The sequence below is a fragment of the Monopterus albus genome, unplaced genomic scaffold, assembly GCF_001952655.1.
Source record: "Monopterus albus unplaced genomic scaffold, M_albus_1.0 scaffold80.1, whole genome shotgun sequence".
Taxonomy (NCBI): domain Eukaryota; kingdom Metazoa; phylum Chordata; class Actinopteri; order Synbranchiformes; family Synbranchidae; genus Monopterus; species Monopterus albus.
This window is the reverse complement of record NW_018127960.1, coordinates 458,398-478,992: the sequence shown is the minus strand read 5'-3', so window position 1 is coordinate 478,992 and position 20,595 is coordinate 458,398. Positions and strand designations below refer to the sequence as shown.

Sequence of the window (20,595 nt, the reverse complement as noted above, 5' to 3'; positions counted from 1 at the left end):
TCGAAGAAAACATGCAGTGCAACTTTGCACAATACGAAAATCTGGTCCTGAGGTCAGGACTGTTTGTGTTGCTAACCGAGTTGTTTTAGTTGCTGAACCTGAATCAAACGTACTGTGGCCATCATGCAGCGATTACACGAATAAAGAATGAGTGTGTCGGTTTCACAGTTCTCTGGTCTGAATGTTATAAGTGGTGTGTTAGAGAGAACTTGAGGGCACAGGTATGTTACAGAACAGTACTCCACTAGCACAGTAACTTGTTAGAGCTGTGGCTGATTTGTACTCTTCCCCAACAATATGAGCGTGTACGTCAACAAACACACACCTACAGAGGACGTTTATAGTGAGTTAAGTCTTCTTGTAATCAATCATCAGCCTAATGAGTCACCATGTAACCTGCCAGCCACCAACAGGCAGCAGAAACTCACTGTGTTGTAGTAGCAGCAGTAGCAGTAGCAGTAGAGGTATTTGACACAGTAGCACACACACAAACACACAAACACACTTATAAGAACAGCAGTGAAGATTTAAGCCAGTCTAACCGACTTTCAGCCTGTGTTTATGCTGTCCGTCATCTGAATTCTCTTCTCCTGCCTTAACGTGTCTCCTGTTGCCTCGATGTTTAGTCTTATTTAAAAATGTCAGACTGTTTGTCCCACTTCGACCCAGAAAGCTTGTTTTGTCCCAGAAGGCTTCTGTGCTAAAGGCCAAATTTTATTTCCCACTGTCAGTCCCCGTAGTTTTATGTTTGTTACAGGGGAAAAAAAACACAAACTCATTTCCCGTGTTTCTCACACCAGTGGAGTTAGACATGGTTTATTTCAATACAAGATGACAGGATTATGGTTTTACCTACATTCTGGCACATCTTCCTTGGGTCGTGTCTTTGTTTGTGGCCCCTGTGTTTGTGAAGCTCTGCATGTACATTTTGTTCCTTCATGAATGATTTCCATGCCTTTCATGCGTGTTTCTGTTTATTTGTTTTATTTTGCGCTGCGTGCCAAGTGTACTGTATTTTAAAAGGATGTGAAGGTGTATTTTCATTTTTTAAATGAATTAAATATCATGAAGTCAGAAAGAAATTTCTGTTTTCTTGGTGTTTCAGTTTTTACACATGACTCTCCCGTTAAATCCTGATGGTTTAGGCTTTAGATTAAACAAAATATTTAACAGCTCACCGCAGTGTAGACAAACAGCTTTAAACTAGTGTAGACACCTTCATCAGCTGCGTGTGTGTTAACGGGACACTTCAGTAATCTTTTCCATCTAAAGAAGTGAAGACCAGGTTAAATGCCATAAGCAGCTGTCTGTCTTTTAGTTGCTGAAAAATGTGGTGAGACCTGCCATCAAACTGAAAACTGATGGGAAGCTGAGCACTGGAGGCCTCAAAGAGACAAATGGTGCTGTCACCACAAAGTGCTTGTGTGTGCACCTCAGGGCACATGGGCACAGTGTGTTTTGTTGACTTGTTGGACCCAACTGTAAAAAAAAAAAAAGAGTAGTGTCAGTAATCTCATCAAACTCCCAGCAAACAGAATCAATCAACTGAAATTATTTTGCAATCATTTTGATAAATGAATGATCAGTAAAGCTACTCATTAGTTTCTCTCCTAAAAGTGATGAACCATATTAGATTAGATTTATTTCAAACATAGGAAGAAAAACAAACAGAAAACAACACAAGAATAACCATTCAAATGAAAAGCTTCTTTAATTCTCAAAAACAAATTAAATACATATCCACTTTCATAAATATTAGGCGACATGTTTGAACAGAAGGTGGGGGAAGCTTTGCTCAACGCTAGACGTCTCCACTTTTGTACATCTTTCCCAAAGTGCTCCAACTGTCCCTTTAAAAACACACCGAAGGGTTTGGCTTTTTATTTTTCAGTGGAGTGTTCCTTTAGCAGAACTGGTGGCTGCTGATCACGGAAAACAGAAGACTGGCTCAGTTGCACCATCATCATCATCATCATCATCATGAGGTTCTGACAGGTATCGTCTGTGACCGCAGCTCACACCTGTTGCGCACCGGGGACGAACAGGTAGGAAGCCTGAAGGCGCAGGAGAGGGCGGGCTAACGGGGGCGGCTCCCGGCGACGTTTCCAGCCAATCAGCGGCCAGGGAATTGGACAGCGGCTGTCCGGCTGCCAGCTGAGGTTCAGGTCAGAGACCGAGCAGCTTTGGGAGTTTTCAGATCCAAGCGAGGAAAAGTTTTGACAGGTGATCCTGCGTGTGGCTCCAGTCCGCGGCAGTTCGGTTGTCAGCTCAGCTTGTGTGGACTTTTTCTGCGGGTGAGAGGCTGTACGATCCTCGGCAGTGTTCTGAGACTGTACGGCCCCGATCCCCTCCAGCCTGGACCTCACAGACCCCTTTAATGGACTAAGTTCGCAGGTTTAATGACGTGATCCTTCAGAGGGCTCCTGACCTGCGCACTTCTATGTAATACCTGCATGTTGAACTAGTTTTGACCCCAAAATTGGACTTAACTTAAACTGTCGGGGGATTACAACACTGTGATTGTTCGCAAGAGAAAGCATGACGGCTGATAAGGAGAAAAAGAGGTAAGACGCGGGTTTGCTCTGCGCCTTCCCCCGGTTTTAGTTTCCCGTTAGTGGTGAGTTGATTCATCCGCGGCCTGGAAATGATAGAGGCTGTTTATTTAGTGCAGAAAGCGCCTGACACTTGGCTCCTGTGTCAGAGACCTGTTGCTGCAGCGCTGCATGTGACTTGGCCTGGATTCGCTCTGATAGTGATTGTAAATCACAGCCCCAGTGGCTCCACGGGGCGTTTGGCTGCAAACTTTGTGACGCTGTCAGTGTGTGTTTCATGCAGTGATGGTATGTGATTTCGTTAGACTGAAGGTACAATAAATGGATGATCTGATTGGTTTTCTAGAGGTTGTCACCGGGTTTAACCACATTCCCGCCACTGAACCAGTTAAGCCAAGTTACATGTAGATAATTAAATGGGATACACCTTTAAAAGCGTTTAAAACTAGTTGGGGAGAGAAAAACCGATAAAGGTAAAGTTTAAATGCAAACGATGTGAGCAGGTGTTGGAGATTAGGGGCGAGTTTTGATCATTAGATACGATTTCTTTACACAGTTAATAATAAGTAAAGGCCCTGCTGAAGGATCTATCAAATGCTCCTGTTGGGGAAAACACCACCAGCTTTTGCAAACGGTATTGTTTGGTTGTATGTGCATGTAGCTCAGTGGCTCAGTACAACACCTGTGGTTTTAGTTTTTCTGGACACTGAAGCTTCAGTTTCCTGCAGACTTCAGAGCCACAGAAGACATTTTACTTTGCAGAGAGGATGCTGCACAGACAGAATACTGAGAGCACAAAAGCTTTCATTTCTCTGTGTGAATTATAATAATAATAATAAATAATGTCTACTATGAGTTTTAGGTAGGTGAGAACAAGAAAGCACAGATGTTTTTCCAGCAAAGTGCTATTTCCAGGAGAGAATCCAAGTCTTTGACCTGTAACCTCCTTTAGCAGATAAGACAGACGTCTACATGAGACAGTACAGTAGATATCAGACAGCTGCTGGGGAACTTTCTAGAACTGCAGGTATGGGCCCCTCTTGGAGTCCTTCCAGATCCCAAACACTGCTGCCACATGTTGGATTATTTAATTGGCAGCCTTTGCAGTCAGCTGATCACCAGATAATGTTGCCTCCTCAAACTGTAGGATATTCAGCTGTTTCACTCAGCAGTATCGGCCCACGTCTTATGTGCAGTGTACTTGATATTTTAGCCATTCACCTCATGTCATATGCACATCTGACACATGTGTTTCCCTTCTACTTCACTGTGGCATCACAACATTTGGACTTTGTGTCTTCCTGAAAGCGCTGCCCCGCCCTCTGGTTGTTAATTGTTCACCAGTGGTGAGGAGGCCATGAGCCTAATATTGCATAATAATGCCTTAGTGGTTCCAGCTTGCATCAGTTTGTGTTGTCATAACAACTTATTTAATCAGGCCTGTCAAAGAGAGAGAATTAACATGTTACCTGCAGGAAATCCTTAATTTCATTGCTTTTGTTTCAGTCAGATCAAAGATGTTTTATTTGAGACATGAAAAAGACACTGAACACAACCGACAGCACAGTTCATTAAGAGATTCTGAGAGAGAGGAGATTCATCTTCTGCTGTCACACCACTAGGAGGAGAAGATGAAGCTTGCCTGACGCCTTCTTGTCTATCCAGCTCTCAGGCCTAAACATGAATACAGCAGGTACTAGGGCACAGGTCAGAGACGGTGGACTCTGTCATCCGGGATGAAAGCCAGTCAAGGAAAGGGAAAGAGACACAATGACATTAGGAGACAGACAGTGAGCTGAGCCCAGCAGCATTTCCTCCTCCCACCGACGCCTCGGTGCTTCACCGGAGATCTGTCGGCCATTTTAGGGAGGGAGACCTGTGAGCGCGTCTGTGTCACGCTGCACATGAAAAGTGTGTGTGAGTTCACTGGTCTTTGTCTCCTCACTGATGTGTTGTGCCCTTTCCTCTATATTGTATTGCGTTTGTCCTGGTATGACCCACACTGAGGCGGTTGCTGCCTGGAAGTCATAATTGCTCTGATAATTAGTTTGATTTATGACGACTGTCCGGTAAACAATGCTGTGTTCATTGAGTTGCAGTGTTTCACAGCAGCTGCTGATGCCAGAAAGTAAATGTGCTGGAATGTTTTTATGTGCTTGTCCACTTACTGTAAGGCTGTTAAAGAAAAGGAAGGTTACTCATTTTGATTTCATCATTTTGGAGGTAATTCAAATAATGTAGTCCCAAAAGCACAACAAAAAACTTATGATTCAGCACTTGACAGACTGATGTATGGGAATAATGGAGGTGTCATCGTGGCATTTCCTCTGCTTATTCACTTATTTTCTAAGGACACCTTCCAGTGCACTTTGGCTCTTGAGTTGTGGCCTCTCCTCGTATCCAAAAACAGTAACTCATCATATATTTTTAAAGTATGTTTGTATCGGGTTAAAACAAACAATATGCAGCAGTTTGACCGTGGCTGAATGACCATGTCCAGCGGTGAACAAGCCCTTTAAATGGCGTTTTGTCACATTTTAAAAAATCTGTTTACTTGACTGTGAAACCAAGCAAATCATCACATTTAAGATGCATCTGTTAGAAACTCTACCCCACAGAGTAATAACTGTTCATTTTATGTTCATTTGACATTAATAGGAGTGTAATAAAACCAGCAAATGGCCACATTTGTGAAGCTGAAACCACTAGAATTTTGGCATTTTGGTTTTGAAAACGACTTCAGTGATTCTCAACAGCTGGCACACAGAAGACACAAGCTGACAAATCATTAATATCCTTTTTGATAAATGGGTTTCCGGAGCCATCAGAACCAAAGCATTCATGGTGGTAAATGTGTGTGTGTGTGTGTGTGTGTGGCCGTTGACTTCAGCATCAGTTTTGCCGGTGTGTTTCTCGTCAGACACATAAAGTCAGCACTATGATTTTTCTTTGGTGATCTTGCACAACCCTCGGTGCAATACCTGTAAATATACTTTCGTATATATCCATCTGAAAACTGTGTATGTATATTTCTGTAAGTGCTTCATTTTTGTTTTCCTAATGCAAATTCTTTTTTCTTGTTTGCACATTCCTTTCCTGTTTTTGTTCCCGGTCTTGTTGACTCGTTGCCTTATGGAAGAAGAACATTGTGCGTGCACACAGAGAGCCGCTGTACCACAGTGAAATTACTGGTGTGTCCAATACACCTGGCCAATAAAGCTGATTCTGATTTGCTGAAGCTTAACCAACACATTTTAGTTGCTGGTTTCTGGGAGGCAGCTGTTGTATCCTATTGACAGTAATGGCAACGTTTGGGGAGACAGGTTTCCCTTAGGTTTTCATTTCTGAGGCCCAGTGTTTGGCTTTCACTGTTATTTGGTTGTGATAATATTTTGCTTGTCAGCTGTTTGTTGACTCGTTTCTGTGACACCAGCAGCCGACACTCAGGGAAGCTGTCTCCAGTGGTAACAGCACGCCTGAATCATCACCGGTTCAGTGGTAAAAACACTAATGTGGTGAAAATGATTCGTTTTGTTACAGCAACCTGATGAGTTACAATAAAGCTGCCTCACATGCATCTTAACAGAGTGAAACCCAGTGACTGCTGGTTGGTCTGAATCCAGTAAACACTCTAGACTCCCAGTGTTTGTTGTGGTCTGCCACAGCCTTTACCACAGTTTGACATGGTAACACACTGGTGGTGTTTCTCACCCTACCTTTCCACCACTGGCTCTATTAAATGGCTTTATTTTTACATCCTGGCTGACTGTTGCCAGAAATAAGCTTCTGAGGAACCCCACTCACTGCCTTCATCATGTGATTCCACTGGAAACAGTGTTCAAAGGTCAGAGTCCAGTGCAGCTGCCAGCCACATATACATTGCACGAGTGTGGAGAGACGGATTCTTTTGGGTGCATTTTATGTCCTCTCACCATTATCATCATCACTATGGATGTGTATATTCTGGAACAATATCAGGAAATAGAAAAACTTAGCCATGTTCCAGTTGATAAGGATATAGTATATCCAAAAGAAAGGAGTGAAGGAGTTCATTATGCATGAAATAGATTTAGTTTTAGTCCCAATGAGATTTTATTTGTATTTAGTTCTAAACTTAGAAACATCCTCTAAAACTTTAATAGTATAGCGAACCCTGCACATGCACGTCGACCTTTGCACCCTCAGTAATGACTCACTACAGGAAAGATCAATCCATTTACAGTCACCTTCATCACGGTTGTTCCTGGTGTCACACATCTTATAAAGAGTCAGCACATGTTGTGTCTGCTCAGTGACTGGAGGCTTTGCTGAACATCGGGATGTGTGATGTGTGTGGACAGAGAGGACTGTGGCACCGCAGGGAGCTGAACCTTGTTTTCTTGTTAAAAATCTTAACTCAAGATGCAGTGAGTATCATTTTCCTCAACCTTTAATACCTTTAAATAACCCTGCCTTGTTCAGGGCATGGAGTTTGCTCAGTGCCGTCTCCTTGTCAAACGCCTAGTTTATCTGCTGAGGAACAAAAAAAAGTTCCGCCAACTGAACTTTTTTTTATTTGGTTTTGTGAAAAAGTAGGTGGCCGTCGAAGTCTGTGGCCACTGATCCTACTGTAGCTCCATTATGTGATCGTGGCACAAAGGTTCAAGAATGAGTTTAATGCATTGGTTTAGTTTATTTTATTTGGTTTTGCTGCTGCCTTAGTTGGGTATTGTTGCATCTTTGTGTCCCACTCTCATAGAGGACAGGACAGGACAGCAGGTTGCCAAAAGCAAGCTAGAGAGAAGAGAAGGAGAGTTAAGAAAATTGTTAAACAAGACTGAGAGATAATCAAGTGTCTGTGGAGTTGATGTAGATGAACATGAATCAGTGAGGAACTTAAAGACCCAGGGGTAACGAGCAGGAGCTGCAGCCCTGATGCTCTGTGGGACAGTACAGCCTGTCAAATAAGCGGCTGTCATTGTCGAAGCGAGCTGAGGCCCGGTTGGCACAGCGCCGCCATGCCTCTTTTGTGTGCTAACCCCCGCCAACTCGGCCTCCCAACACTTATAGCAGCCTCTCAACCTGAAAGGCAGAGGAATGCAGGGAGAGACGGACAGTGAAGCCCAAAAGTGGAGCTCTGAGTGGATCTGTTGCCTCTTGTAGACTGTTGTTTCCAGAGATGGGAGGTAATTGACTACATTAACTCTAGTAGTGTACTTCAGTCAGTTTTGTAGTTCTGGTTCTCAGGTGGTCGCGTTTTCCTTCTATATTCCAAAAGGAAACGTCCTGCACTTCCTACTGTACTGTATTCATCTTACAGCTGTGGTTACTGGTCACTTTGCAGAATCTTATTTTACATTCAGTATATGAAAATACGATTTTCTGCACCTTTTTGTTTTTATTCAATCTTCAGACGTTTGACATTTCTTCTGTAAGTACTGATGTCTTTTAGTGAAGGGCCACTTTGAGCCTTATGAAGACGGGCTGCACAGCTATTTAAATTCCTTGACTAATCAATTAGTCTGTAAAAATGTCAGAGAATAGTTGTGTTGAAAAGCCCAAGGTGACCTGGTGTTCTGTCCCACTGAACAGTCCAGAACCCAGAGACCATCCGTTTCTGATATACGATGACAGAAAACGCTCACCTTGGAGAAGCAGGAACCGGATGTTGGTTGTTTGGTGTTTTTGCATTATTAATGTCTATGAACTAATCAATAGATGTTCTAAATGGCTGATGGTTTCATTTTGTCAGCTTGTCTATTCAGGACAGTCACTGCACAGTCTGTTTCGAGTTGGTCAGGTCGAATTGCTCAGTGTTAAAATGATGCAGCATCTGAAAGCTGTGTTCAGATGTTTGTTCTTCACATGCAAAGCCCTGATTAATAAATCTAGAACCTGTGAGGCCTGTCATTGTTGTACGCACTTCTGAATGTCCCACAATTGAACCAGGACAAAACACCTTCATGGTTTTGTGTTTCAGAGCCATTTCTCATGGAAATCACATGTCATAGCTGTCATATGTTTGTGATGTTTACCTCGTCTCTAAGGGAAGTGTTTCCTGGATTTATGGCACATTTAACCAAAACCACAATCTGCCCCTAATCAAAGGGTTTTTGCCTGCACCCACTTTGACTTGTGTGTGGTACAAGAGCAGAGCTCCCCCTCCCTCCAAAGGAACATAATCCATGCAACGGCTGTTTGTTTCAAAACCAATAACACACTAATAGTACCCTGCATAAATGGTAGTTTCAAGGAGAAAACACAAACTGCAGATCCAAGATTTTTACCAAACAGTAAAACTTTGCTCTTCTTCTCTATCAGGACTGAAACAGTCAATACTTGTTTACTTTAGTTACCAGAGTCTTGCAGCAGCAAAATGATCAGCTGACGTTCGTCATGAAGGAACGATCGCAGAAGATCAAATGTTCAGCGCTGTATCTCGTGCTGACTTGTCTCTTTCAAGTCCGTAATCTGTTTGTGCAGGAGCTGTGATAGGACCTGGGATTTGCCAGAACTGTTTTCCTGGCTCACGACAAGCCGAGATCTGAACCTTTAACAACACCGATGTTGGACTTACAGTCGGATTGTTTAGGAAAAGCAGCTTGTCGCTGTCTGTAATGATTCCCAGACTTTATGTTGGAGCTTGTGCATGAACAGAATAAAAAAACTGAATGTGATTGTACTCAAGCTGGGCTGCTTCATTTTCAGCTCAAATCTGATGAAACAAGCAGCAGCTTTATGTCAGGAGCAACATTAACAGCTTTGTCTGCTTGTCGGATGTGAACAAGTCTCTCTGTGGTTAAGAATCTGGCTTTGTGCTTTGAGACTTTATTGTCCTGTGTTTGGGGTCTAAAGCTCCTATTCAGAGTTTTAGTATGAGAAAGATGAAGACAGAAACACAGGGAGACAGAAATGGAACGGAGAGATTAAAGGGCACAGACCAAGTCAAAGATTTACTGGGGGGTTGTGATGAAAGTAGAGAAGTGACAGAGATACAGATGCAGTGTGTTTCCCAGCTGTGGGGTTGTTTTCCTTTATCATGATTAGTTCTCTAAGGAGGACAAACAGTGGGGCCGAACGAAGGCTAAAAGACCAGTTTACAGTTGTCAGTGAGATCGTTGCCACTTGTGAGCTGTGGTGAACTTTATACTGTGTGTGGAGATTTAGAATTAGACCCATTGATGCTGAGTGCAAACTGTGGCAGTGATACAGAGCTGAAAGGCTTTTCTGTCATTTTCACTCCTCTGAGTGTTTGTGGGAGTTTTGTGTTGCACACAGGATGAGATATCAAACAAGATAATTGATGCAGCACAGGTTTTTTTTTTATTTCTACATGAGGTACTTTCATCTTATTTACATGTAGCAAACAAGCTGATTATATGCTATAATGTCTTAATGTAGAAGAGAGTTAAAACAAATAGGTGAAATGCAAAAAAAATTTTAAAATGTGATGTTCTTTATTTATATTCTTGATTTTTAAATTAAATTGCACATATTGCTTATAAGACAAACATTAGGATACTTGGGCGACATATGGATGTATCAGTAGTTAAATGAGAAAAGCACTGCCATAATTTATATGGTTACATTAAATATCAGACTGTCCAAAGTTCAATCTCAGGCTTTCAGCTGCAGCATGTGTTATTTCTGCAAAGCCTTGACAACACATGCAAAGATATTCTTCAAAGCAATGATGTAGCAACAGGGACCAAAAAGCATAATGAAATGTATGTCTTCTGTACAACAGCAGAAAACAAACTGCTGATCAACCGGTGGCTCTGGTGAGTCCAGAGGCCCCTGACCAGCCGTTTGGCCCTCAGGCCCCTGCACAGTGAGGGGAAACAGTGAGGGAGGAGAGGAGGCGCTCTGGGAAACCTCTCTCTGCATCTTTCCATTGTTATTTTTATCTCGTTCATTCTCAGCCGCCCACTTTTCCTCCCTTCTTCAACCTCGTGCTTTCCATTGTAGTTTTTTTTTTCTCTATCTTTTTCTTCGTATCACATTCTCTCATCTATACCCTCGACTCCCAGCTGTGCTGCTTGCCTCTCCTCGCTCACTTCGGTGGTGTTGTCCCCCCTTCTTGGCCTCATTTGACCAGGCCTGTATGATCCCCTCTCTCCACTCCTTCAATACACCGTCTCCTCGCCATTTCCTCACCATTTCCTATTTCCTGTCCGCCTGCTCCCCTTCCTCTTCCTCTGCTACCAAAATGGCCAGGTTTCATGATCCACTGTGTGTCACCTGGCCGAGTGCCAGGTCCTTCCAGACCCACTTACTTCATCTTCAGGTTGACCATTAACTTTAGTGCTGGACGATGAAGGGTCGGCAGCACCGTGATATTCAGTGCCTTTCTTCAGCTCAATATAAATATCTACATTCTTTTCCCCCTAATTTTAAAGGTTTGTGGAGGTTTACCACGTAGTACTAAGTACTCTTTAGTTCAGACAGTGTGAAAGACATTACAGTTTGTTTGTCCCACCTGTGTGCTAACATCTTTTATTCCTTCCACCATTTTAGACACCTTCTCTCTGCAGATCCATGCCTCTAACAGGCAGTGCAAACTGAGTCGAGGCCCTTGGCGCTCTCTCAGGGCTTGTTGTCTACCTTCACATCATCGGGCTTTTTGCTGTCTGAAAAACAAGTTACACACACCTGAAAAATGTCCCAAGATGCAGTAGATGATCAGAGTAAACAGTCAGCCACAGTTTGATGTAGTTAAGATGTCATTTTGCATCTTCACACATTCTACAGCACAGAGAAATGGACGGTGTGTCTACAGTGATTAAAACAGTCTGTTCTGGGCTTTTCACAGGGACAACATTGTACAGACTGTTAGGTTCAAATCAGCATTTTGTATTTTATGACTACATCTAAAGAGAAAACTATTTAACTTGCTCCTCGTTGGATCGTTTGACTGACTTTAGCACCGGACTAAAAAGAGCCTGTTGTCTGTCTTGTCAGTTCTATAACATCTGACTTGTTTTGTTTTTACGACATGTGAGCAGTTGCTCAAAGTTCTTCTCCAACAGAAAGGGGAACAAAAATAAAAATCTATTCCTGCTATGTCCCAAAACAGTTTGTAGATTCAGTGGTTAAGTACACAATAAATGACAACATGTAATTTAACTATTGAATCACTATGCCAATATGAATGTAACTGAACTACCCACTGCAAAATGTAGTAAAACTACTAGTTTACATGACGTTCACTAGTCCCCAACACTGGAAATGGAAATAGATCGGTATCATTCACTTTGTGTTGTTCTCACATGAGTTTGGTGCAGAGAACGCAGCTAATGCTTTGTTTTACACTGATGAAAAAGATGCAACAGAAATATAATTACACACAAGCCGTATTGCAAAATGGAAGGTGGACTGTGTGTGGAGCTTCAGTGAGAGTGGTGACAAAGTGAAAGGCAGCACAAGACCTGCATTCTTTTCTCTTTAAGTCTCTATAATCCTCTACAGATCACACTTGGTCCTGTTTTCAATTTACATCTCAGGGCAGGGAAACTGATGAAAAACCTTTTCCCCTCTCTCACCTTTGTCATAATATTTGTATAGCTTTGTCCTAAAATAACACTCCATTTTGCTTCTTTTGCTAGAAAACATGTACAAACTGGTACTGCCACCAGTTTGTACATGTAAGAACCACAACCCTCAACAAAGACAAACAAAAATGAGGCTTTTTTTTTTAAATCCACTCATTAGAACGGAGTAACAGCAAATACTGACATTACAAAGGTTCCCACGTGTGCTTTCTATAGCTCCCACTTAAAGCCCCACTGAGTCATGTGCTCTCAGCTTCTTTCACCTTTGTTCTACTTGTGAATTTGACACTAACACTCGTACTGTGACAGAAGTCTCACATTGAGATCTCAGGGCTTATGCAGTGAGTTTTAAAGAGTAACACAAATCTTTGACAGCTCCGATTTTTAGATGCTAAATAAACATTTGAGAAAAGGAGATGAACACTTTGAGGTCATTTGAGGTGTAAGAGAGAAACCATAGTTTCTCTCTTACACCCAACTGTCTATGCATGATAATGGATTTTGGTTTTATTCTCATGGGCTCAAGTGATAATCTGAATTTTCATTTATGCTAATAAAAACACTGACAAATCCTATTTGAAAAGTCATCAACAAGGTGTTTTCCCTGTTGTTCTGCATCATCACCAGTCCACTCTGTCACAGGAACTACTGCTTTGGCACTGGGAGGAGCGCCGAGTAAACGAAGCATTGCTGCTGATGTACGTTCACTCACCTTTAGTTTACTGAGATGGAAAGAGAAATTGCAGTGACAAATATGTGAAAACCAAAGCTGTGTGGATGGAAACACTGCTGGTGGGGAGAGGTGTGATTTTTGTGTGTGTGAGTGCAAGTGTATTTTGCTCTTAGAGAAATCATCTTTATTCGTGTAATTGTACCTGACTGAATTTCTCAGGGAGACTTCCTGCCTGTTCACATCTCAGCCATGCAGTTGGTCTGGTGTTGTGATGGAGGGTACTGTCTGGTCACATGGCACCACCTGTGGTCTCTCTCTCTCTCACCATACCCTCTATGCTTCTTTCAATCAGCCAGTCTATTTCGACCATCAGCGTGGCATGGGCAGGTTTATTTGTGCTAGAATGTGTGCGTGTGTACGTGTGCGTCAGCCGCTCTTTCATGGCCTATCAGAATCATCAGCAATCTCCTACATCGTTCTTCCCCTGATTGAGCTGAATTTGAGGGGCCTGTCTGGGATAGCTGTTTGTTTGGCTGTGTGTGTGTGTGTTTGGCGGTGTTTCCAGAACTCTGTGTTCCTCAGGATCACAGATTAGCCAGTGATGTATTGTTGCTCAGTGTTTGTGTTTGGCTAGGCACCACAACTACAGGAAGACCCACTGTAAGCAAGGAAAGGTGTGTGCATACAGTTTGTGTATGTCAGGTTGTGTGTGTGCGTTCTTGTATGGCTATACATTGTGTAGGACCAGTTTGAGTTCTGTGCCATGGGAGCCTCACTTTCTCACACAGATTCAAACGGCTGTTTGAGGGTTAACTCTTGGTTTTGGGGTTCAGGTTTAAATATATGTGTATGTCAGTGTGTGTGTGTGTGTGTGTGTGTGTGTGTGTGTGTGTGTCGTCAAATTGTATTTTCACCTAAATGAAAATAGAAAAATGTGAACTTCAGTGAACAAAAGCAGCAATCCAACAGTTTGAAACTGTCCTGATAAATAATTTGGATTTGGGTCTTATTTTCTTAAAGGGAAGTTTCACTATTTTTTAAACTCAGTTTTCTAAATAACTAACTTTTGAATATGTTTTTGCACAGAATGACTTTTAATTCTGTCCTTCTATTGAACGCACATTAGGAAGGAGATCAATTAAATGCTACTATGAACAGGAGGAATGATATAAACGGTATAAATTAGGCAACCTCTGGCCTGGTTGGAGTGGGTATTTTTCCCCTTTGTTGGAGTCAGAGGCTGGCATTCCCCTTGCCTTCCAGCTTGTTTGCGTGCTAAGCTAGGCTAAACGTGTCCTCTCTGTGAAACAAAAATGATAGTGATCTTCAAACAAGTGGACTGTTCCTTTGGACCAGGTCAGGGTACACTCAAACGTTCAGGCTTCAGTCAGCGGCGATGAAATCTGTAAATCTGTCCTCAGTGTCAGTGATGGAAATGACAAGAAAGCGATGAGAACAGTTTTAGTTGCAGAGCAAATGATCCATGGAGAGCTGTGATGTATCTACACAGGCACACACACGTACACATGCAGACCTACAGCTGCCCTGGTAATGGGCTCTGTGCCCTGTGAGTCGCCCCTTGGCTTGTTATCACAGCAGTCACATGGACATTAGGACTTAATGTTGGGGCCTCTGTGTGTTTCTCTGTGTGTTCACAGACAAACCATTCAAACTAGACCTAAAATAATACTTTGTATGGAAGATGAGAAAACTACGTGTAAATGCAAAGTCACTTGAACTTTTTAAGTGATGTTATCCCGAATTACAAAAGACATTTGTCTGTAATTTGAAATGACTCCTCTTTGACCTCTGTCCTTTTATGTCACCCGACAGTTTGCATATAAACATATGTATTAAGCCAGTTTTCACTCTGATGCAGTCTCAGATGATCCTGAACAACACATTTATGTCCTGGTGTCTGCATGCAGAAATGAGCAGATGAAACGCGGTGCAGTGCAGACAGAGAGCGCTGCAGGGAGAAACTGTATTAACAGTGTCATTACTACCAGCAGAGAGGGGAACAGACACAATATGTCCGCAAGCAGCAGCTCTGGCCTGTCTTTATTGTTTTTGTTTGTCTGTTTTGTTAAGACTTGGACTGAACATGAGAGCTGCTTAGTTTCTAATCATGTGTTAGTGCTTGCATCTGAGTGTATGTGCACAAGCATTGTCCTGTGTCCCCCTCAGGCTCTAGTTTGCAAGCACTGACTGACAAGTTAATAACACACAAAGAAAGAAGTGCTTGGAAAAGCTGGAGGGGATGAAGATGAAGAAAAATGAACAGGAGCAGAGGGCAGTGTGGTCAGCTGCTGTCAGAACGCCTTCTCTTGGAAACAAGAAAGGAAGAGTCACATTACTTTGACCAAGAGTTGGGGGCAGTGGTGGCCTAAAGGCTCAAGAAACGAGGTTGTGACCGGTGGGTTGATGGTTCCGTTCCTGGCAGAAATAATCTGGGTGGGACGGGTGACAAAGCAGTTACCTCACCCTTATTAACACCACTGCAGTGCCCTTGAGCAAGGCCCTTAACCCCAGCTGCTCCAGTATAGCTGCTCGGTGGCCACAGGTCAGTCTGTGGTTGTACTGGGCAGCTTCCATGTGTGAATTTCTACATTCACACCGATCCAGCAAAAATGCAACTTCCTGCTGTGTTTTAAATCAAGGGGCTACATTGGTCAGGGGGGTGAGGAGCCGCAGGGGGCGTGCTGTAGGCATGTACAACGTTGGGACGCGTCCACGTGAGTGGCTTCATTCACGCTTCCAGTCCATGAGTTTCCCTTGTGTTTAGGTTAGCCATGCTGCTGAGGTTGTACTGGGCAGCTTCCATGTGTGAATTTCTACATTCACACCGATCCAGCAAAAATGCAACTTCCTGCTGTGTTTTAAATCAAGGGGCTACATTGGTCAGGGGGGTGAGGAGCCGCAGGGGGCGTGCTGTAGGCATGTACAACGTTGGGACGCGTCCACGTGAGTGGCTTCATTCCCGCTTCCAGTCCATGAGTTTCCCTTGTGTTTAGGTTAGCCATGCTGCTGACAGCCTACTCTACCTTAGCACCAATTCTACCACCAGTGTCGGCATCAACAGGTAAAAAACATCCAACAGCCTCACTAATGAAAACGCATTGCATAAGGGGCTACATTGGTCAGGGGGGTGAGGAGCCGCAGGGGGCGTGCTGTAGGCATGTACAACGTTGGGACGCGTCCACGTGAGTGGCTTCATTCACGCTTCCAGTCCATGAGTTTCCCTTGTGTTTAGGTTAGCCATGCTGCTGACAGCCTACTCTACCTTAGCACCAATTCTACCACCAGTGTCGGCATCAACAGGTAAAAAACATCCAACAGCCTCACTAATGAAAACGCATTGCATATTGTTATGGTGCATTAACTGCGGCCCAAATGCCTTTGTCAGGTGATGTCACCCTCTTGTGTGGCAAAAGTTGAACCACATCCAACTTTTTCACTCCACTGGGTTGAGTTGTTTTGCCGAGGCCCCCTGCGGTGAATGCGATCCCCCGCAGAAATAAATAGAGAGGGCTGCGTTCTTCACAACGTTGAAACTCAGGCTGAACGCAGCCTAATTGTGTGAATGTGAACAGGGCGTCCCTGCAAAAGAGAGACGGCCTCTCGGTGGACCTACCCTGAATAAATGAAAGGTTAAAAAACATCACTGTAAATGACAAAAGCTGCGGCTCGGCTGCATTGTTCAGGTCTGATGCAGCCTATACTGTGCAGGCTGATGATGTTGACTGCATGAATGCAAATCCAGGTTTCAGGCTGCAGTGGGAAACATTAACTACACCTTAAATTAAAACCTCAAAATGATCACTGTACAGCTGGAAAATGTATTTAATGTAGGTGACTGTGGGTACATTAAATGACAAACTATTGATGGTCATAATAAGAATATTGTGGCCGTTTTCTCTGCTCAATAAAAGCTTCATTGATGCTGATGTTGAAAGGAGCCCTGATGTTGTCTGTCATTCCCAGATGTGAACAAAGAAACACTGCTGTAGAATTAATTTGTACTCGCCGTCACCTGCAGCCCTTCAGGCTAATAGGTTAATACTACTCTGTGTGTGTGGGTGTGTGTGTGTGTGTGTGTGTGTGTGTGTGTGTGGGTGCGTGGCCTTTGGCCCTGTGACTCGCTGTGGTTTAGAGTGACATCGCTGCTTCTGTCACTGAGGTTTCAGAATGCCAGGTATGTACTTTCTACCTGTCTCTCACACAGCCTCTCTGTCCCTCTATTTACAGTATTTATCTGTTAGTTCGGGGTCAAATAAGTATTACAAAGTAAAAGTATCTCAAAACTGTACAGCAGTTGAGTAAATCGATTTAGCTGCTTTCCACCACTGTGCCTGTTATGAATCTCAGAGCAGAACAGCCTCTTAAAAAGCTGTAGTGATGAAACAAAATGCAGTATATGGGCACAACAGAAACAAGCTGGGCAGGCTGCAGGCCGCTAGCTGCTTTCCACCACTGTGCCTGTTATGAATCTCAGAGCAGAACAGCCTCTTAAAAAGCTGTAGTGATGAAACAAAATGCAGTATATGGGCACAACAAAAACAAGCTGGGCAGGCTGTAGACCGACTGCACATGCAGCGTTAGATTGCTGTTCTCTCAGTCTAAAAGCAGCGTTGAGATGTGGACATGAATTCAAGCAGAACAAGAAAATGTTATTGGGTTGTTATGTTGGGTGTTTTCATAAAGGTGTCAGGATGTCGCTGGTCACTGAGTGCGTTTTACACTCTAGTTTGAGTACAGTGCCAGTGTCCGGTCAGTGTTTCCAGTCACATTGGTGAATGAAGCATCATTAGTCACGATAGGTAACTTCACTGTGCATGTACAGTGTGTGTGTGTTTTGTGTTGTAATTACATGTTTAAGCAGTTGGTGATGCGTCAATTGAGGAGGGAAAGGACGGAACATGTGCAAAAATAAAGCAGCACAGAGGGAGGTGGATGGAACAAAAAGGGTAGAAGGAAGGAAAGAATGAAGGAGAATCAAAGGAAGAAATGTAAATTTGAAGCAGCAGGACGTCGACAGCACTGCCGTTGGGTAAATGCACTTAGTTACCACAGACCTCTGGTGAGTGTGTATCTGGTATTACTCACAGTGATGGGACCAAAACCTGTTTACACACTCACACTGTGGGGACTCTGCCTGCAATGTTAAAGGTTAGCTGTTAGGCAAGTGGTGGTTATGGTTAAGGTTAAGACTCCAGGAAATTCATCCAAGCCAAGTGGTAGATCCCAGTTCTCTTATTTGATCATCCCTCACTTCTTGGTCCTTGCTTGACACGGCAGTTGTCCTTGTCCACTCTCTTGAAGGATGTCCCGAAACTCGTATTCCTGCTCTGGGGAGCGAGGAGGCTACTGAAGGAGTCATGGGTGAGGAAAGAGCATCTTATGTGGACCTACACACCCCTTTTTCAGGAATCAGTTGGTGATTAGGTGCTTCATATCAAGGAAGGGGGGGAAGGCACGTCTTATGTGTCCTCAGTTCCTGCATCCTCACATTTTACATGGGTGGGACTAAGACACAAGGAAAGGACGCAAATGAAGGGGACATGGATGGAGTGTCCCTACAAGCAATGAAAACAAACGTGAGTGTGTTTTGTTTGTGTGTGGGTCAGTGAGTACATCAGAACTCCCACTGTGAGCCCCATTGTAGTCTCCTAGACCCTGCAACAACAATGGCCCCCAACAATCAGAGTGGCGGTATCCTCACACACACACACACGGGCAGGAGCTAACTGAAGTTAGCTGTTCCAGTTGACCTGACTGAGTGGACACAGCTCTGACGTCTGCTGGCGCATCAGTAATGACGGTTTAGGTGATTGTCAGTAGGGGTTAATGAGTTTAAACCTCAGGGAGACTCACTGATGGGACATGCGCTCGATGAGATAAGATAATGGTGCTCCTGTGCTCGGCCTTTCCTGTTAATTGTATGCTATCTTGTCCTTAATGTGTGCTTGCATGTTTGATTGTGCAGTTTGCGTTTCTGTGGGGTCTCGATCGTGGCCAGAGGGGAAACTGACTTTGAAGTCTGAACCAATGGATCCACCAACACTGCTGTTGTTGATGTGACACAGATGGACGTGTAATGCACAGAAATGATTTTATCAGGGGAAGATTTTCAGCGCAAGACTCGTCTCTGTGTTACATAAAGCCCCAGCCTCAGCGACACCACTGTGGTGCCCTTGGGCGAGGCCCTTAGCCCCAGCTGCTTCAGTGGAGCCCCTCAGTGGCCACAGGTCAGTCTGTGGTTGTACTGGGCAACTTCCAGGTGTAAATGTGAACAGGGCATCGCTGAAAAAGAAAGGTGATCTGCCCTGGATAGATAAATAAAGGTGTAATTAAAAGAAACTTTCACTATAAGCCACAGCCTGTAAGATAAAGCATTACAGTACACAGGTTAGAATAAACAGTGATGTCTGGAGATGCACACTGCTCTAACACCTTCTATAAGAGAAAGTAAAAAGGACTCAGAAACATGCTGGAGGTCAGGGAGCACATTGTGTTCTGGGTTTGAACATCACTGAGGTCCTGTGTCACTGACTTTGCCTGAGCCCAGCCAAAAGCAGTAAATTAGCTGTGTATATACAGGATAGGTTCATAAGACACATTTGTCAACATTTTCTGCTCAAGTCAAATCAGTATCACAAGTCAGAGATTGGCCTCAGAAGCTTTACAGTCTGTGACACCCTCTGTCCTCAGAGCCTCGAACTGGAAAAGGAAATCTGTTGTGTTCCATAGTTCAGTATTTCACCGGGTCTTTGTTTTAGCATTTGTTTTATTTTTGTATCTTAGTCACAAGTGTCATTGCTCCTTGTGCTTTATTGTGAAAATGTTTGTGCTTTCGCCCTGTTGTACTGTTCTCTGGCCCTGCGTGTGTTGTACACTAGGTGTGGCCCAGATCCACCGTGATAAACTGCACCGTGTCCCTGTGGACCCTGCAGACGAAGGCTGTCTGAAGCTCAGCAGAGCAGAAACGCACCTCGTTTGTTGTGCTTTTGGTCATGGAGCCTGCAGACAGATCAGATGCTGAAAAGCTTTGTTCACTCTTTTAACTTTAGCCTGCCAAAGTTTTCACCCTCACATGCGTCTGTTCAAATTCATGTTTCCCTGCTTTGGGTTTGTAAAATACAGCTGTCATTTGAACGCAGTATGTAAACACTTTAATCCTGCTCAGGGGGCTTGTGGAGTCTTAATGGGGCCTGTGGAGACCGACACTGCTAACACGTCCTTGGTTTTATGTCCTGACGACAGAAAAATGGTCTTTTAGTTGCTTCTGAAAACAAAATGTGGCAAACAGAAAAGGTCAAATATGTCTGTCTGATAATCGATCTTACTGCTGGTGCACATGCTGTGTGAGATCCTCATTCCAGTTTAGTCCTCATTATTTTAGCCTATTAAATGTGGAAAAATGTGAACACTGCTGTTTATTATTCACAAACTTCAAATTTTAAAATGGTGAAGATTTAGATCTAAAACTTTGTAGCTCCTGCAAAACCCAAGGTGCAAGGTTTTCCCCTGACTGGGACAGACTTGAACAGGCCTGAATCATTTTTCTCCATATGGCCAAAAATGTATGATGGTGGCTGAGATGAGCGCTGATGTAGTCCTGCTTTTAGCTGCCACTGCACACGACACAGCTACTTCAAATCCCAGGGACTGTTTCGGGCACATTTTTGCCTTTATTAGGCATTTATTAGGCTGACATTTGTTAGCTTCTGGACTCAAACCAACAACGTCATTGACTCGATATGCATGTGTCCATGTGTTCCATGAACACGTGCAGACTTATGGATAGTGATTTTTGAACATATTAAATGAAGTGATATCA

The 20,595-nt window shown here is 43.5% G+C and overlaps 1 protein-coding gene across 1 annotated transcript in view; it reads left to right on the top strand.

Annotated features, from left to right (window-relative positions):
- Positions 1 to 1,854: 1,854 nt before the first annotated feature.
- Positions 1,855 to 20,595, top strand: part of LOC109963808 (endothelial PAS domain-containing protein 1-like) — a 47,423-nt gene continuing 28,682 nt past the window's right edge. The window contains 1 exon segment of the mRNA XM_020606662.1: positions 1,855 to 2,564. Within this exon segment, the coding sequence (XP_020462318.1) occupies positions 2,539 to 2,564 (26 nt within the window). The 5' untranslated portion in view covers positions 1,855 to 2,538.